General features: G+C 58.0%; 1 protein-coding gene across 7 annotated transcripts in view; it reads left to right on the forward strand.

The window, feature by feature from the left end:
• The window catches only part of PTPRF (protein tyrosine phosphatase receptor type F), an 86,341-nt gene that overhangs the window by 185 nt on the left and 66,801 nt on the right, over nucleotides 1-19,355 (forward strand). For all 7 annotated transcript variants that reach the window (XM_044238022.1, XM_044238025.1, XM_044238024.1 and 4 more), the window contains exons 2-3: nucleotides 6,830-6,906; nucleotides 13,814-13,949. In XM_044238022.1, coding sequence (XP_044093957.1) covers nucleotides 13,859-13,949 — 91 coding nt within the window. In that variant the 5' untranslated portion in view covers nucleotides 6,830-6,906; nucleotides 13,814-13,858. The remainder of the gene's footprint in view (nucleotides 1-6,829; nucleotides 6,907-13,813; nucleotides 13,950-19,355) is intronic.

Here is a 19,355-nt window from a genome sequence, read left to right on the forward strand (position 1 = left end):
CCCGCGTCCTCCGAGCCGGGCTAGAGGCGCCGCTTAGGCCGGGCCGCGCCCCCACCTGCCGCGCCCGCAGCCTCGGCTGGGCCCCCCACAAGAGCCTGGCGGCTCCTCCCCGCGCTTACCCCGCGGCAGACGCCCCCCCACCCCGCCACCGCCGCCGGCTGGCTAGCTCCTCGCCGCCCCTCGCCGCCCCTCGCCGCCCCCCTTCTCCCCGCCCTCCGCGCCGCACCTGAGCCGCAGCCCGCGCCCCCCAGTGCAAAGTTTCCCTTTGCATTTGTGCTCGGCGTCCTCGGGCCCGCCTCGTCTCCCCCCTGCGGCGCGGCCGCGCTCCGGGGGCGGCCCTCCACCTCCCACCGCCACCCCAGCCCCGGGCGGGTCCAGGCCGCGCCCCCGCCCCCGCCGCACAGGCGCCCCCTCCCAGCCGGCGGGGGAGCCGCAGCCGACGCGCCCCGGTCTCGCTCGCGGCCCCGGCGCACGTGCGGGCCCGGGGTGCGCCGGGCGCGAGTTTGGAGCCCCCCACCCGCCTCGGTCGCCGCGCGGTTAGGGGAGGGGCCCGGGCGGGCTGTGCCCACCCCCACCCCGGCGCGAAGACCTGAAGGCCCCAGAGCGACCTGTCCCGTGAGGACGTGTCCACTCGGACCCGCTCCGGAAAGTTCACTCAGTCGCCGCCCTGCGTCCCGTCCCGTCCCGTCCCGTCCCGGTGTGCCCCGGTCCTCATCGCTGTGCCCACGTTTCAGGCTCAGCTTCTGCTTTCCTCGGTGTCTCGGCCTCGGTGCCCTTCAGTGTCTCTGTATCTCTGTCTCCCTGTGTCACTGCCTCCCAGACTCCCCCCCCCCCCGCAGCCCCAGGGTTTCTCCCGCTGTGTGTGGCTCCCTCCCCGCGTCTCTCTGTACTCCCGTCCCCATCTCTGAGTCTCTCTCTCTCGCTCGCTCGCTCGCTCGCTCTCTCGTCTCATACTGGCTTTTCGATGTCTCTGTCTCCCACTGACCAGGATCTCTGCCCGCGCTCTGCTAGGCCCCCTCCTCATTTCTCTGGAATGCCGCCTCTCTGGTTCTTCCACCCCGGGGTGGGGGAGGGGCTAGCCTTTCTCCCCATTTCAACAACCCCCCCCCAACCGCGCAGTGCAGGGCCCCCCAAGGTGGAGCAGATTGGGCGGTAGGAGCCCGGTACCTGAGCTGTGAACTGGAAGGGAGGGGATTCTCTGGATTCCCCTGAGGGCGGCCAGGCAGAGCCTGCGAGGCTGGACTGCTGAGTGTTGGTGATGAAGGCTCCACTTTGGTTCCTGAAGAGACAAGGGCAGGGATCCAGAGTGACCTGGTGCGCAATCCGGCCAGAAAATCCAGGAAAGTGCACTGGGGTGGAAGGCCTAGGAAAGGATCCAGGAGGATCTTTCCAGGGGAACCTCAATGGTGAGGTATCCCCGGGGAAGGGATCTGCTGAGAGATCCTTTGGAAGGCATGAGAGATCTGATGGGATCCAGAGGAGGGTTCTGAGAGGAAATCTCAGAAAATTCTATGCTTGGCACCTTATTAACTCTTGCTTCAGGGAGCAAGAAAATCCCTGTTTTTCCACTGATTATATGAATGAGCCTAGGGCTTCAAGAAGGAGCAGGTGTAACTCCCTAAGCACAGCCTCCAACATCCGCAGCCCCAGGCACAGGCCACACAGTCTCTCTCTCTCTCAAACATACACACACACACACACACACACCCCTTCATTCCCGCACTCAGCTTCCCTCCCCACCCCTTGCCTTCTTGCCCTCACTCTTGCACACTGGGGCCTGCCCAGCCCCTGGAGCGCAGGTATCTCGCATGCCCATGCTCCGCTCTGTGTGCTCGTGTGTGCCCTCTCAGCACCCCTTCGCACAGCCCGGGGAAGGGTGTGTGCATGCTCACAGACTAGTCTAGCACACTCCCCGGCACACACTTTCTTGTACATTTTGGCTGGCTTAGTTTCCCTCTTACGATCTGAAACGTGTCTGCAGGTTTGTTTTTCTCCCCACTTGTTCTCTTTCCTCTTTCTTTTCTTTAACAAGGAAATCGTTTTCATATGATTCCTTCCTTCCTCCTTGTCCTTCCTCCTGCAGCTCCTGGCCTCCTCTGTTCTCCCTTGTTCACACTGTGAGCGTGGAGGTGGTGTCTGGGGCGTTGATTTGGGGGCTGTTGAAGCAGTCGGAGGGGAATGGCTACAGTAAGAGTAGATGGGCTGGAAAGCTTTTCTGGGGAATTGGGTTGATATGCAGCAAAATGCAGGCCCTGGCAGTTTGTGATCTCTCCACTCTCTCCCATCGGCCCTGACTAGTAGGAGTTAAGTGTGGGGGACCCAGACCTCTTTGATGGAGACTGTGACACATGTCTAAGCTTTTCCACTTTCCAGCTTGTTCCTCCCTACACCTCAGTTTCACCCCCTGTGAGATGGGACAGCTAATCCGACCCTGACCTGGTCCCCAGGCCATTATGAGAATCCAAGGGACTGTATGGCAGTGCATAATCAGCAATGGCAGGCCCACCTTGTGTGACTGACACTGTTGTGTGCTTGGGCCAGGCTTGCAGCTAGGGCCCTGCCCTTGAGAAGCTCATGGTCCCTGGGGGAACAGATTGCATCATGGGAATGCAGAGCAATTCACTAACCTCTTATTGATTGCCGACTGTGTGCCAGACACTGGGCTAGGCACTTTCAGCCAGGCTGCCCTGCTTCCTAGGGGACTAGCTGCTGCATGGAAGAGGCAGCCCTCCCCAAAGGAAATGCCGAGGTTGAGCTCAGCATCAGCTCATCTGAAGCAGCTGCGGTCCCGAGCTGAAGTCACAAGGTTGAAGAGTTTAAGGGTCAAAGTCAGATGAGTTCCAGAAGAGACTGAGAAGGGGCTATCTGAAGTGGGTTTTGAGGAATGAACAGGAGTTTTCCAGCTGGACAAAGAGCTCTCCAGGCAGAGAATATAGTGTGAGTGAAGACTCAGAGGTCTTGAGGAATTCTAAGGTATAGCAGATCCCAGAGGGCCTTTAATGTCTTGTAAGTAGCTGTAACTTTATTCTGAGAACATGGAAGGGAGACGCCAAAAACGTAAAGCTTGGGCTGGGGCCGTGGAATGTGCTAGGATCATACTGACGTTTCCAGAAGAGGATTCCGTGGCTATGGGAAGTGGATGGACCCAGAATGCCCGGTGAGGAGGGTGCGGGTGAGAAGTGATGGTGGCTTGGATAGGGCAGTAGCATGGAGCCATCAAGAAGGCACATTTATCAGGACAGAACAATCTATTGAACGTGGAGGTAGAAGAGAGGAAGGAAGAGGTAGGGGTCCAGGTTCCTGAGAGTGACTGGGTGGGGCCTTTATGCCCTGCAACGTCACTGAGCTGGGGATGGGGAGGAGAGGTAGATTGGGGGGTGGGGAGAGATAATGAACTTGAGGTCATGGTTGGACACGATGTCTTTGATGTGCTTGGGACATTTGAGTTCTTTGTGGGCAGGGGAGACATCCAGGAGGGGGCTCTGGAGTTTGGGAGAGAAATCTGGGCAGAGGAAGGGCAGAGATGTGTCTCAGAGATGCTGGGCTGTGCTTGTCGGTGGCTAGGGCAGGCTCTGGTTCCAGACTGCTGGGGCACCCCTCCGCTGACTAGCCATGTGACCCCGAGCAAGTTGCTTAAGTCTCTGAGTCCGTTTTCTCCTTTGTCAGGTGGCGTATGAGACAGTTCCGAGCCCGGTGGGGTTGTGGTGAGGATTAAGGTTGGGTATGCAGGAGGTGCTTAGAACAGAGCCCGGCCTCTAGCGAACATGATAACTCAGTGGTATTAGCAGGCAGTCCTTCTGGTAACCATCAGCGGAGGTGGCACAGACCCACGCTCCTCAGACGCATGGGGTGAGGGCTGGCGAGGGGGTGCCTTTAAATCAATACTGTGTTAAGGTGAGGGCACCCGCTCTCCTAAAGTATTTGCCGTCCTGAAGTGAGGTTCGTGGGTTGGGGGAGCTCAACCAGGAGAGCGTCTGGCCCCCAGCCGTCTGCCTTCGTTGTCGTCCATGGAGTGTGTGTATTGCTAGGGTGTGTTTGTCCTTCTGGTGGGCTGGAGTGAGACTGGAGGCCTCAGTGTGCCCCATCCCCACTTCCCCCCGCCCCGCTCAGGCATTGGGTGTCTGATGAGGTGCGTCTGAGGTCCGGATGCGCAGGTCTCTACGTGTCCCTCACCTCCAGATCTGAGAACAGGGGTGTTTGCTGCTCAGCAGTGTTTTGGCTGCTGCTTCTGGGGACCGTCTCCGGCGTAGCCACAGGACCTGCCTGGGCGCTGCTCTGGAGGGGCCACAGCATTTCTGGTCCTGCTGCCAGGCAGGCCTCCAGGTGTGGCACATGCCCGAGAGCCCTCCTGGGGGCCAGCTGTGGGTGGGTGCCAAGGCCTCTTACCTGATCCTGATCGTTGCCGCCCACCTCCGCACTTCCGAGGCCTTTCTGGGGGCCAACGAGGGATTCCAGACTTGTGTGCGGCACCAGTTAGGCCCTTTCTGAGGAGCTCTCCAGTTGGCCTTCTGGGTGTATCTTGTGGTCCTGATTGTTCTGGGTTTGTCCCAGGATAAGTGTAGCGTGGTTCTGGGAGCTGCTGCAGGTGAATGTGAAGGGTGATTCTGATTGCCTGTCCAGGCTGTTTTGGGGCCCGTTTGATCCTGGACTGGTGTGGTACCAGGTACTGTTCTGGCTGTTCCAGAATCCTGCCCTTCTATGTGCTTTAAGGTCTTCCCCAATGCAAAGTTTTATCTGTTCTCTGACCCACCCACCTCTGGGACATTTTGAACATATACCTCTCCCAGGTGTGACTCCTGGTCAGTTTAGGTCCATGCCCCTAGTGCCAACTGGCTTAGGGGACCCTCCCCGTTCCCTACCTCAGACTCTATCCCTCTGCCCCTGGGTCCCTGAGCAATGGAAGAGCCAACAGCCCACATCTGGCAGCATGAGGCCCCGGCGGGCGTCCCCAGACAAACCGGCCTTTGAGGACGTGGAAGCTGGTTTGTCTGGCCAGACCTGCCTAGCAGCCTATGTGCTGGGAGCAGCGGACACAGGGAACGCTGTAGAAACTCAGTGGACCTGGGGAGGGAGGTGCACAGCCCTTCTGAGGGCCAGGGCTATTGGTTCGGGCAGGGGCAGGGGCCAGCGGCGGCCCAAGATGGGGTGAGCTGCAGGGTCAGCCCAGGACGGTGGTGGGTTGGTGAGGCCCGTCGTGGTCCTTTATGATAGCCTTTCCATCCGTGAGGACATTCTCCGTGGTGGCAAAGGCGGTCAGTCTCAAGGGAGGACAGTTCCCAGGTGCGGGAGGCTGGCTGGGTGTTGGTGAGGCCACCCTCTGACCCCCATCCCTGAGTGTCTGTTTTGGGAGGAGGCATGGGGCAGTTGCTGTGTTCCAAGTAGGCCCCCTGGCGCCAAGTCACTGAGTGGTGGCGAGGTGGTGACAAGACTGTGTGGGCATGTCCGACCCCCCACCCCCACCTGGGCTGGCGCCCACATTTCTGGAGGGAAGAGCCAGGCTGTGTGGCTGTGTGTGTGCCAACGGAGGAGGCATCCAGGGGCACACCTTCATTTTAAAAAATTATAGAGAAGCAGAAAGTCAAAAATAAATATTGCTGCTGAAGCTTCTTTGAGGGCTGCGCGTATGCTGGTGTGGTTCTTCCGAGCTGGGGTATTCTCTGTGCGCTCATTCATGTATTCATCCACTCATTCGGCATATCCTGGGGGAGCACCTACTACGTGCCTGTTCTCTGCTGGGGGCTGGGGACACGGAACTGAGCCGGGCACATGCCTGGGTTGTGGTCGTGACTCGGCCACCACTCAGCAATTGTATAAAAAAAAAAGAAATTCACGGGGCTCCTGGGCAGCTCAGTCAGTTAAGCATCTGCCTAACTGGTCATGATCCTGAGGTCCTGGGATCGAAACCCACGTCAGGCTCCCAGCTTGGCGGGGTGCCTGCTTCTCCCTCTCCCTCTGCTGCTGCCCCAGCTTATGTGCTCTCTGTTTTTCTTTCTCTCAAATAAATAAAATCCTTTTTTTTAATAAGATTTTTATTTATTTATTTGACAGATCACAAGTAGGCAGAGAGGCAGGCAGAGAGAGAGGAGGAAGCAGGCTCCCCACTGAGCAGAGAGCCTGATGCAGGGCTCAATCCCAGGACCCTGAGATCATGACCTGAGCCAAAGGCAGAGGCCCAACCCACTGAGCCACCTGGGCGCCCTTAAAATCTTTTTTATAAGTTAAAAATAAAATTGGTGACTTTTGTGGCCACTACTCCTAGGCAAAGTCCAGGCGTGTAGTCTGGGACACCACGGAAGGTCTCCCTGAGAAAGTGCCATTGGCTCCGCAGTCCAAGGGGTGTTTGGCAGAGGCATTCGGACAGCATGTTTCAGGCACTGACAGGGCTGGAGACTGCACAAAATGGGGCACATTTGAGGATCAGAAGAGGAGGTTCTTGTGGTTGCCTGGCAGGCCAGAGCTGGGGGTGGGGCACAAAGGTGGGAGGGGCCTCTGCTCTGCTGGAAGGGTCCCAGAGGGGTCCAACTGGGGGGGGTGTCGCTGGGGGGCTAGCTGCAGGGTTGGTGGAGGCTTAGTCTGTGTGTTGCTTGCAGCATACTTGGGTACCTGGAAGAAAGCCCAGCACATAGTAGATGCTCAGGAGTCTTGACAAGAGTGAGTGAGCAAGTAGAGACGATGGGCATTTTTACTGAATGGGGAATGTCCTGCATGAATAGTTTCAAAACCTATTTTTTTTTCCCCCACAAACAGATTTTGAATGTCTTTCTGTGTCACTATCTACTCTGCTGTGCTGACATTCTTGGTGTTTTCTCGTGCTTTCCTCTCTCTCTAGGAAGGAGCGGAGACCCTGGTGCCCTCCCCTCAGTGCTGGTTGTCCAAGAGTGACTGACGTGAGCAAGCAGAGACCTGGTGAGTGTGCCCCAAAAGGTGGCAGGAGCGGGGTCGCAGAGGGGTCCTGTGGCCAGGCTGAGTGGCTGGTTCTGTGCTGCAGGCTGGCGGGGAGCCGTGGAAGAGTTGCCACTGGGCACATGACACGGTCTGGGGTGCACACGGCTGAGGGATGCTGAAGGACCAGGGAGGTGGTGGTGGAGGTGGAGAGAAGGGACGTGAGTGCCATATAGGGACATGGACGAGATGGGACATAGCGAAGGGCTGAATGTGGCACATGAGCGGGGAGGAGAGGTGTGAAGGGTGATTCCTGGGTTTCTGGCCAGAATGCTTGATGGAAGTGGGTGGGGAGTGATATCCAGCTCGTCAGCTGCTGTAGGTGTGAAATAGGCTTCTGGGTGACGTTCTGGGACTTACACTGGTATCTGTCTGCTTCTCCATTTGTTCCCGTCAACTGGAGGCTGTGGTAGAGAGAGCAAGGCACTCCCGAGATCCGGGCACTTCCTTCCCTGTCTCTTTCACTTCTCTCACTGCCTTTCTGCGGGAAGCACAGAGCAGGTGGGTTGGGGTTGGAGATAGAGCGTGGTGAGTCTTGGGTGTCCAGCTAAATAAAGACTCTAGACTTTTTCCTGTGGGTGGTACGGAGACATTGAAGGTCCATGCGTGGAGAAGCATCAGCCGTGCGTCCGTCTCTCCGCTTGCCCACCCATTCAGTCCTGAAACACTGTCCGTGCATCTGCTAAGGAATCAAGCAGCAGAATGCGCTGGAGGGCCATGATTGCCTTCCCATTCTTATAAGCTGGGGTGAAGGAGCTTGTTTGTGGGCAGGGTGGACCGGAGCAAGCTGAGGCAGGAAGCCCCCTGAAGAGGGCAACGCTCCTGGAGTCTCACTGGCATGTGGTGGTTGGAGAAGAACAGTAGAGCAGTGCAGATTCTTTTTTTGTTTTTTTTCTTTAAAGATTTTATTTATTTGACAGAAGGAGACACAGCAAGAGAGGGAGCGCAAGCAGGGGGAGTAGGAAAGGGAGAACCAGGCTTCCCGCTGAGCGGGGAGCCCGATGTGGGGCGCGATCCCGGGACTCTGGGATCATGACCTGAGCTGAAGGCAGGCACCTAACCAGCTGAGCCACCCAGGTGCCCCAGGCAGTGCAAATTCTGACTTACTGCCCAGTTGGTTGTGTGGGGAGAGGAAAAAGGAGAATTTGAGGAGGACTGACTGGCTTGGGGGACCAAGTACATGGTAGTGCCTGTCACTTAGAAGGGGACCAGGGGGTGGGGATGGTTCTGGGGAGGATGAGTTCTGGTTGGGCCATTTTCCCTAAGCTCCTGGAAGGCCCAGCCCTTGGCTGTCTTGTTCAGGGCCCAGCAGGGCCCACTGAATAGTTCTGCACAGTCAGCGGATCAGAGGGGTCATGAGAGATGGGTCTGGCCTAAGCAGAGAAAGGGAATGAGCATGTATTGGGGATCTGCTAGGGGCCAGGTCCTATGCATGACGAAGTGGGCATTGGGATAAGGTGGAGGGTGCAGCAGGAAGGCTGTGTCACAGGTGGGAAAGGCCGGATGGGGAGGCATGTGTCCCTTCACCTGTCCATCCTCAGATGTTGGGTCTGACCTACCTGGGAGCCCATTCGCAGCAAAAAAGGTGCCTGAGAGCAGAGTTCTCTGTCTTGTAGGGAGGCCACTTGCTGATGGCCTGAGTGAAGGGGTGTGGAGGATGTCCTGTAAGTCCTGGCTTCCAGAGGCAAGGCTGACTTTGAGAGGGAGTGGGAGATGCTCTACAATCCTGAGGCCCGGGGACAATGGATAGAAGAGTTAAGCCGGGCTGGGATGTCTTTGAGTGGAGGGCCCAAGGTGCTCACTGGCTTCTGGACTAGGCCCTGGCCTACGTCAGCAAAGGATCTTGCTGTCTATACCAGGGTTTTTCAACCTCAATAGTATCAACATTTTGGACCAGATAATTCTTTGTTGCAGGGGGCTGGCCTATTACTGTAGGATATCTGGCAGCATGCCTTGTTTCTTCCTGCTAGTTGCTGGTAGCACTTGCCCCTCACCTCCAGTCTTGGTGGTAAAATATGTCTCCACACGTTGCCCGTCAGTCACACGGGGGTTGGGGGCGGCTACAGAATCACCTTGGATTGAGAACCCCCGTTCTGGGGTGCCTGGGTGGTTCAGTCGTTTAGCTCAGGTCATGATCTCAGGGTCCTAGGATCGAGCCCTACATCGGGCTCCTTGCTCAGCGGGGAGCCTGCTTCTCCCTCTCCCTGCCTCCTCCCCTGCTTGTGCTCTCTTTCTCTGTCAATAAATAAATAAAATCTTTAAAAGGAAAAGAATCCGTGGTCAACACCACCTCTTGCTGCCTTCACTAAACTTGGGAGGGTCACTCGGGGGATTCACAGGGATGCATCATTCGAGCTGAGTTTTGAGGGGTAAGCGCGTGGCTGGGGGCAGGAGAAGGGTGTTCCTCCCGGTAGGGGGATCAGCAGGTGCTGAGGCCTGGAGGTGCTGGGGAGCATTCACCCCAGGGAGGTTCTGCTGCCGGAGGGAGGGCGCCGGAGGGCTGGTGGCTTGGTGGGGCTATAGCTGTAGGCAGGTGACTCTGCTGGACCTCATGCCGCTTGGAGAGACTCTGGGATGCACTTCCTAAGTTCCCCCTCCATTCCCCAGGGAGCCCAAGGAGCCCAGGGCTGTAAGAGGGTAGGGGGCCCCACTGTGGGAGGGTGGGCCGGCTGTTACAAGCTATGCTTACAGACTCTGGCCACCTGGCCGGCTGAGGGAAGCTGCCTACTGCTGCCTGCCGCCTTCCCCAGGGTTGGGGTCGAGGCTGAGGCTGATTTATTCCCGTCATAATCCCGCGGTCGGTTTGGTGAGAGTTGGAAACATGTTGGTTTTCCTTCCCAAGTGTAACAAGGCCTGTTTCCGCCTCCGCGGCCGCTGCTGCAATGCCACGCAGTGAACTGTCCAGGACATGACAAAAGGGCTCGGTTAGCTGCCCGCGGCTTTGAACGTGAGCGACTCCCGGCTCTCCCTGCCCTCCCTGCCCTCCCTGCCCTCGGGCTTCTCTTACCCAAGCATTGGTCTCTCCTTTCGGGGGCCCTGGGGACCCCTCATCCTGTTGATGTCCATTTTGGGGCCCCAGCCTCCAGGGAGCCAGGGTCCTGCTCTGGGGGTGGGGAGCCATAGGAACAGGTGGTATTTGGAGACTAATTAATATTTGTGAATAATAACACGTGCCCAAGGGAAACAAATCAATCTGTGTTTGCATATTCATGAAGAGGACTCAGAATGATCCCAGCTGTTCTCCAGCCAGGGATACCCCCCACCACCGCCGTCTCTGGCGTAACATGGTCTCTCAGGGCTGGGGGGACCCATTGAGGCTGACAGGGGTGCTTAGGTCGTGCTGCCTGGAGGTGACATGGCCTCTGTGTTACATACATTTCCAGGACATTCTTATTTGAGTCTTGTGGCTTGGTGTGGTGCCTGCCCCTTCCTTTTTCCTCAGAGCAGTGATTCGCAGGCTCTTTGATTTTGCAAACAGTACACTTTCCAGGAGTACTTGGGGCTCAGACACGGGAATGGCAATTTTTTATTTGGCCAGGTAAGGATGTTATAGAAAATACTGCTATCTCCTACCACCCTTATTGCACGCCAGAAAGGACATTTTAACACCAAAACACAATTTGAGAATAAAGGACAGTTCTTCCCAAGAAAGGGTGTTTGCCAGCCTTACACTGACGTAGCAAAGGAAGGATGTATCCAAACCATTCTGAATGTAGAAAAATTATACCCAACTATATTCCTATAATGTCATACGGTATGGAGTTGTTTTCCTGCCCCAGTATGTCAGTTGGTAGGACCAATGGGCCACAGTGCATTTCAGAGACAAGCCTTCGTTAATGTCAAGAGCTCAGGCCTTGTTCTCGTCTCAGTTGTTAGAAACACAGACTCAGCCAGCCATGGTGGGGGGAGTGGACACTTGGCTCTTAACACTGTCGCACTGGATTCAGAGGGTGCTCGGCAACCCCAGCAGGGTTAGCATCAGCCTCACCTCCCTGCTCCTTTCCCACCTTCTCCCCACAGGTGACCTGGAGCACTCTGGGGTGGGGACAGGGCCAAGGTCTAGACTAAGGTGAGGCCCAGGCATCCAGGACTTGGAGGAGGGGGCCCCGGGCCTGGGGGCCGGCTGCATTTCCAGAGTTGGAGGTGGGCAGCAGCTCGCTGTCGCTAGGAACTGGTGACCCGAGAACCCCTGGCTTAGATGGCAGTATGATTGCTGCAGCAGTGCTCTGAGAATGTCTTTGCCCGTGTGTGCCCAGTGTTTCCAGTCTCTGGGTAGCCGTGTCCTGTGTCCACGGACCTCTGGGAGAAGCTCTTTGGAGAGGGAATGTCTTTGTTTTCAACTTCTCTACCTTCGTCTGTTCTGCTTTGTGTATATGGATAGTATGCTAATATCCCCAACTTAGATACACAAGGGCCCTTGGAGTCCCCAAGTCAGTGTCACTTGTCTTTCTCACACTGGGGAGGGGCTTATCAGGGGCCCCAATTCTTTTGACACCCATGGCCAGAATCATATCCTAGACTGCACCACAGGACCTCTGTTCTGGAGTTAGGCCCCCTTGACGGCTGTCCTGGGGACCCCCGCCCCTATAATGTCTGTCAGGTAGCTCCACCCCCAGGATGTCTGCACCTTCTGTCTACTCTCCTCTGATGTCTGGATTGGACAGCTGCGCCTCCACGATGTGCCCACCCAAGAGTTTAGGGATCTGATTCCCATGGCCAGACAGGGATACGCCGCCATGAGACGCGTGCTGGGGTGTTCCATGCCCTGCTTGCCGGGCTGTGCGCTTGTGCCTCCATGATCTCCCTTCCTTGTAGCTTTGTCACCTTTAGTTCATACCAGGGAGATCTGCCCCCATGTTGTGAGTTCCTGTGGCTTCCACCCCCATGGGGTTTGCCCCAGGGAGGGGGCTCCAAGCCTCTCTGTGAATATGCTGTCGTTGCACACTGTGATACTGGGACTAGCCCCCTCTGCCCCGTCTTTGGTGCAACAACCCACCCCTGAGCTGTAAACCCATGGTGTCTGTACCAGGGACGACAGGATGACTGTGTCAGGGGGCCGCAGCCTGGCCAGTTCGCTGCTGGATGTCTGCCTTAGAACTTGAATTCTATGGTTGGTGCCATGGCTTCACCCCAGCACTGTGGCATCCAAGCTCAGTGGGACCTCTGTCCCAGAACAGCTGTACCAGGCATCATGGTGGGGACCCCCTCTTTCCTGGTCTCCGCCACCAGAACTTTGCGATCCCTGAGGGGAACCCTAGGCATGGTGTAAATGGGACCCGATGCCCACTGTGCCCCTTCAGCTCTTTTGCCTTTGCTTCTTAGTTGCTGTCTAAGGCTAGTAGCCAGCTCTTGGGACAAAGGACATCTCCCGCACTTTGCCCTCTGTGCTCAGCCCCCACCCCACTTCCCAGCCCTGCCTGTTTTGTTTTAGCACCTCTGCTTACCTACCGCCCTCCAGTCTTCTGACCTCTGACTATCCCCGTTGAGAAAAGAGTTCGAGTTCCAGGCAGGAGCAGAGCCATCTTCAAGCCCGGCCCCGGCACTTCCTTGTGAATCCTCCTACCACTGTGGGCCAGCTGGGAACTGAGTCTAACCTACACTCTCCCCCCAGAGTCCCTGGGACCACTGCGGGGTGCCCGGGGGTGTTGTTCATCACCCCCGCCCCTCTGCATCCTGCTGTGCTTCCAGAGCATTATCAAGGGGCTTCTCGTGTGCCAGCCGCCTGCTCAGAGTGAAGTGTGAGCAGTGCTGGTGGGAGCTGTTGTGGAGTCCCTGAAGCCCCCTGCAGGGGCATCATCAGGGCTGTGGAGTGACAGCGGTGCCGTGGGTGTAGTCGGTGTAGTCGGTGTGCTGTGGCCGTGCTGAGGCTTCACACAGGTGCCTGGCAGACTGGGAGGGCACACCTGCTGGAGGAACCCTAGGAGCAAAGGCCTGGGAGGCGTTCCACCGGTCCCAGACACAGCCTTCCCTGTGCACAGGTGCCTGGCTCAGGCTGGCAGGTGGTTCTGAGCAAGCAGCTCCCAGAAGCTGGATCCGCCCTGGGCCACTAGGGCAGGGGCAGAGGAGGTGCGGGTGGAATCTGAGGGTCTAGCACCCCATCCCTGGCCACACCAGGGCCTCCCTGGGGTTTCCTCTTGGAGTGGGAAGATGCCATGGGAATTGGGTAGGACGAGGGTGGCCAGGCAGGGCAGCTACGACTTGTCAGGAGCATGTCCTGGCGAGCCTGGACGGGCTGTGGCTTTGGCTTCAAGCCTCTGATACCTGGATTCTGTCTGCTGCTAACAAGTCTGTGCTCTGGGGCCTGTCCTCAGCGTGCGGGGTCTGGCCCACTCCTCCCTCCCTGTGGGGGTGAGAAGAGACAATGGGCCCCCCTGGCTGGATGGGTCTGCTACCTTCTCACTGCTCCCTGTCTCTGTCTTATTTTGTTTGGTCTGTATGTCTCTGTGTCTTCTAACCCTGTTTCCCCATTCGGGTCTCCTAATGGAGGCAGGTTGGAAACTCACAGTCTAGGACAGAACAGCCCTGCCCATCCTCTGGTCTCAGTGGCCCCCTGCCCTCCTACTCAGGTTTAGAGAATGAACTGAAGGCCTCTTGTGCTGTCTCTCTATGGTGTGACTGTTGGGTTGTCCTTAGGGTCACTGAGGTGGGGGGATCCATGAGGAGCCTGGGTGGTCACAGGGCTCTGTGGGACTGGGTGGTCATCGCACAGTCCAAGGTCGAGGAGGGGGCTGTGTCGTGGAACCGGGCTCTGGATGGTCAGTGAGGATGAGCGGGGTCTGGGTGGTGAGTGGGGGCTAGGAGGTGGCACAGGTGGGCGGTAGGGACCTCGCTGGATACTGGCTAACTGGCTGTGCCCTTCTCTCCATCACAGGTTGATTGTTCTGGGCTGTGGCTGGCCCTGGTGCTGGGGCCCTGGATGGCCCCTGAGCCAGCTCCAGGGAAGACGATGGTGCCCCTTGTGCCCGCGCTTGTGATGCTTGGTTTGGTGGCAGGTGCCCATGGTGACAGTAAGTCTGACGCATCAAGTTGTGCATTCCTCCTAGCAGGATCCTAGGGTGGGGGATACGGGCAGCTAGGGCAGCTACTATAGGAAGCAGGATCCTTAGACACCCCCCTAGACCCCCTGCTGTTAGAGAACCTCCCCCAAGAAGTACTTCAGTACTGTGCTTCCTAATAACGGCCTGTGGAATGCCTGCATGTCCCTTAAGGCACTCTAGGGTGGGGCATGGCTAAGTGTGACCCCATTTTATGGAACAGGGGTGAGACATGTCCAGGATTCATGTGGTCATCGGGTGACGTGCTTAGGCGTGTTCTGTGTCTGCCACTGCAGATCTGTCCAGAAGATGCAGTGTGAGCTGTGTCAGAGTTGAGTGGGAATGGGAGGGGTGGCACACAAGCGATGTGCATAGGTGTGTGAATGGGACACTGGCGGAGTCCACAGGCCCAGGGAGTGATCAGAAGCCAGAGGCCCCGGAGCCCTTTCCCTGGGCCGGACCCTGGGGTTCAGATGTGGGGACACTGAGCCCCTCCTTCCCCATCCCACTGCCTTCTAGACCAAGGGGCAGGAGCTCTCTTCCCCTAGCCTCTCGGCCTAGGGAATGTGGGGAAGATTGCACCTGGTCAGTAGGAAGCTGGGTTGTGTGTGTGTGTATGTGTGGAAGTGAGATTGTCCCCTGCCCAAATCCAACTCCGAACTTTCATCCCTTTCCTGCTGCCCTTCCCCCTGCCTGGCACTATGAGACTGGCCGCAGCCCGCCCCGTCACCATGGTTACCACTGCTTGGTTACTGGTGGGAGGCGGAGCACAGGGCAGATTTAGCCAATCTGCACGCGGACTGGGAGGGGTGAGGTCGGAGCCAAGGTCCCTGGGGAAAGGGGCTGTTCCCAGCCTGTCCGGAGCCCAGAGGTGGCCAAGGGCCAACCTGGGGGTCAGCGGGCCATAGGGCTTCCCTCACCCCCCCACTCCCAAGTATCTCGGAGCAGATCTCTCTCCTTGCCCCACCCAGGAGGTCTTTTCTTCTAACGGCTCATTAATTATTCAGGACCAGATCCTGGAGAGGGGTGGGACCAGGGCACCCCGCCCTTTGTCCTCTGAGGCTGGGCCCTGGTGGGGCTAGTAGGGCCGGGGAAGGGGAGCCTGTTCCCCCTGAGGGTTGGGGGAGGGGGCAGTGAAGGGCAGTGGGAGTTCTGAGGTGCAGGCCCACGTCGGGGAGGGGGTGATCTCCAGGCCTGGCTGGGACTGCTGGGGAGAGCTTGCGCCCACATGGGCAGGCTGGGGTGGAAGTCACTGGGTGTGGCTCTGACGTTGGCAGGGTGGCAAAGGCTTGTCAACACTTAGGTGTGGACAGTCGCTCTTGGACACTGAAGTACTGTCCTTGCTCCCCGACCTCACCCTGGACAGTCTCGTGGCCTTTGGACAGGAGGTCGAGGGCCAAGGGAGGAGCATCCAGATGGCCTTGCAGACAGCACATCCTGGGAGACTAACTGCTTTCCCTTCTTCCTGCAGACTGAACGTGCCCTGACGCGTCCCCTCATCCCCCCAGACCTGTTCCTCTTTCTGTGTTCACTCTCCTGGCGAAGGCATCACCACCCGCCCCACCTCACCCCCCCCACCAAGTCAGAACCCCAGGGCCGCCTCCCTGTCTCATCCCCTATGTCCAATCCATCACCAGCTTCTGTTTCTCACTTCTAAACATCTTTGGAATGCATCCCCCTTCCCCTCCACTGCCTTCACCCAAGGCCACCCTCAGCTCTTGTTTAGGTTTTTACACAAAGTTGCCTCCCCATGGCTTCCCTGTCTCAGTTCCCCCCATAAGCCATTCTTCTTTCCAGAGTAAGAGTCTGATTGAAAATGAAAGCCTATGTTGCCCCTCAGTTTAAAATCCCTCACTTGGGGCGCCTGGGTGGCTCAGTGGGTTAAGCCTCTGCCTTTGGCTCAGGTCATGATCTCAGGGTCCTGGGATCGAGCCCCGCATCAGGGAGCCTGCTTCCCCCTCTCTCTGCCTGCCTCTGCCTACCTGTGATCTCTCTCTGGGTCAAATAAATAAATAAAATCTTTAAAAAAAAAAAAAAAATCCCTCACTCTCCTCCCCTGTTGCCTCCAGGATCAAGCTTAGGGGTCTCAGTGCTTCTCAAGGCCCTGCATTTTCCAGCCTCTGCCAGCCTCATCCTTCACCCTGCGCCCCACCCCGCGCCCTGCCGTGCTGACTTCTCTGTTGTACATGCACTCCCCAGGCCCCTGTTCCTCCTGATGCCTCTGCTTGGAATACTCTTCCCTGACCAGTTCCTGTACACTTCCTCCAGCAGTCTGGAGGTTGGGTCATGGGCCACTTGGGGGGCAGAGTGGAACAATATTTGGAGCAGAGTCCCAGAACCTCCATGCTGGTCCCCTGAGAACCCAAAGCCCAGGGTCTGAAAGGTAGGAATCAGCTGGAGATGCTGAAGTAGGGTGAGTGGGGCTCTGTTCCCAGGCAGAGAGCCACGGGAGAGCGGCCTGGGCTGGGAGCCGTGGGGACCTGGCCCCTGTCTTACAGACCTCCCTATGCCATGTACGCTTTTGGAGTTGTACCCTTCCCACCAGGAAGGGCCAGGCTTAGGGGCTTGGGAGCCTTCTAGGCAGGGGTGACTGGGCAAACGTGGACGGAGCTGCTGCAAAAGGTAGGGCAGGCGCCCCCAGAGAATTGACGACCGGAGCAGTGAAGCGCGGAGCGGACAAATGTGTTTCTATAGGCCTCTTAACGAGACAAATGAATGGGAGCCCTGGCCTCTGAAGGGAGCAGAGGGAAGGGGGGTGGAGAAGCAGCTGCCAGGAGTTAGCCCAGAGGCCCCAGCGTTGCTGCCGAGTCAGCGCAGTTGGAGACCGAGGCACGCGGGGCTTGGGCAGTTCCCCGAGCGCAGGGCTTTGTGATTTCTCAGGGAAGCGGCTTGTGGGGCTAGAGGCAGTCCTGAGCAGGAAGAGGTTTCTCTACTGCTCTAACGTGCAAGTCAGGTGCCAGGTGGTTGCACAGGCCTGCCTTTGGACCCCGCAGTGTGAGGTCTCTGGCCTGTGCTCTGTTGGGGGGCAGCACCGCACAGAGGTCGTGACCTAAGCCCCTGGTGGGGGCACTATGAGGCTTCCTGGAAAAAGGGAACCCTAAAGGGTGACTGGACATTTGCTAACAGGGGATGGTGCCTAATGGGGTGAGATGTAGGGGTTGGGAAAAGGAATGGCCCTGGGCTTCTCCATGGAGCTCAGGAGAGAGCCACAGGGTGAAAACCTTTTGTCCCCAGACAGTGTGGGACAGAGGCAGGGATGCAGCACAGATGATCAGCTTTGAGCGGGGTCCATGGTTACAGCCCAGGGACTTGGAATCCTAAGAGTGCGGAGCAGGATGCCCTACTGCGGGCGGGTGGGAGTAGGGTAAGGGGGCAAGGGCCCGTGTAGCTGAGGGGGTGTGTGTCCTGTTCTACCCCTGCCCTGCCAGCCTTGTGGTAGGCAGGGCCACCAGATAGGTAGGGCCTGCTGGCCTGCCTAGACTCTGCCCTCTGTGGCACTTCCGGCAGATTGCTTGCTCTCTCTAGGCCTGTTTCCCTGTTGCACAACGAGAGTAATCATTCCTACCTGGAAAGGTTAACTGAGGTCCCATGTTCAAGGCACCTAGTACCTGGTGTGTGGTCCCTCGATCCAAGGCCATGACCCAGGGCTCCCTGTGTGTCCCCTGGGAACTCAGGGCTGTCTCTGAGCAGGATCCCCTCTGGAGAGCGCCGGGAGCAGTCATAGGAGCCAGAGTTAATGAGTCCCCAGCTCATTAGACCGTTCAGGGTCTGGGAACTCCACCTCCAGGAGCTCCCTCCCCTGCCTCGCTGTCCCTCACTCCCTTGTGGCTGTGTGTCTGTTTTCTGCTTCCGTGTACACCCCTGTGCACGTGTGTGTATGTACTCCACAGGGAAGGCACGAGATAGCAGTCTGTCTCCCGGTGGAGGAGCCTCCAAGGGGGCCCACTTTGGCTGGCTGAGCACCGTCACCCAGAGGCATGCCCACCCTCTCCCCAAGCTAGCCCGCTGGCTTCCTTTATGAGGCCACTCATTCCCACTATGCATGGGCTCAGTGGCCTGCTTGCACAGAGAGTGTCCCCAGACATACTCTGGGAGCTCTGCCCAAAGAGATGTGTGGCGCCCCTACCTCCATGCAGTGAGGAAGGGGTCAGGAGGGGTACAGATAGTCAGAAGTTCTTCAGACCCTCTCTGAACACCAGCTAAGAGTTGGCAGGAGGCCGAATGGTCAAGTGGCCTGACGTTGATGGCATGCCGGTGGCGGTCGTCAGTCAGTGTAGCTGTGATCAGTGCTGGAATGGGAACCCCAAGTGCTGCTGGACACAGGGCAGGCTCCCACAGGGGGTGGGGTACAGGAGAGGGGCAGGGCACACAAAGGCAAGGAGATGTCCATCGGCCTGCCCTGTCTGGGCAAGTCCCCCAGGGCTGAGCTGTGTGCCAGGCACAGTACTCAGCCCATGGTAGGTGTTCGGTTTGGAAAGAGTCAAGGAAGGTGATCCTGGAGAGGTTAGCAGGAACGCGTGTGGGGGATGGCAGCAGGGAGACCGCAGTCAGCACAGAGATTATAGCTGGGGGGAGACCTGGTCAGATGTGTGCTCCCCAGATGTTGGCCTGTGGAACCAAGAGGGCAAGGGCTCGGCAGAGCTTTGGTACAAGGACAAGCTGGGCTTTGGCTGCAAGGTGGGTGAGGAGACCCTGGGTGGGAGTGGGAATGGGAATCTGAGACTGGAGGGAGGGGAAGAGTCTGCCCCCTGGGCACCAGGCTTGGGAGGTGCTGCCAGTCTGGCCGGTGGGTGGGCTGGGCGGGTCGCTGGCTCCTCTCCAGCCTCCAAAGGGGTTCTGCCTCCTCCGTGGCCCCAGGCCTTGGGCCCCGTCCAACCTCCATACAGTGCTCAGGCCTTTTCCCTTCTCCCTGCTCTCTCCTCTCTTGTGACCCGACCTGGCTCTCCTCCCCAGCTTCTGGCTCTTTGTTTGGCGGGGAGGCCCCGCCCCCAGGCGCACTCTCCCGGCCATTCCAGTTCAGCAGGTTCCAGCCTCTGGTTTCTGCACGTCCAGGCAAGAGCCGAAGAGGGTTTGGTTTCCACCCTGCGCTGCTTTCCCTGGTGGAACGGGCATCCCCCTGGTGTGGAAGGGACTGCAGTCTCCATCCTCCTCAAGCATTCCCTCGTCGGGTCACTCCTTCGTTTGTTCCACACCCCTGTGTGCCAGGAGCTAGGTCGGGCACCAGGGACAGGGCAGGAAGCAAAGCAGGCATGGTGTCTGTTCTGCCCTGGGGTATTGTTCTAGGTGGGGAACCAGCTGTGAGCCACATACTAGCCCCAAACATAGGAAAAGTAATAACCTCACACAGACTATGTAATAAGCTGGAGCAGTGCTATTATA

This window comes from Neovison vison, chromosome 2 (assembly GCF_020171115.1).
Source record: "Neovison vison isolate M4711 chromosome 2, ASM_NN_V1, whole genome shotgun sequence".
Classification (NCBI taxonomy): domain Eukaryota; kingdom Metazoa; phylum Chordata; class Mammalia; order Carnivora; family Mustelidae; genus Neogale; species Neogale vison.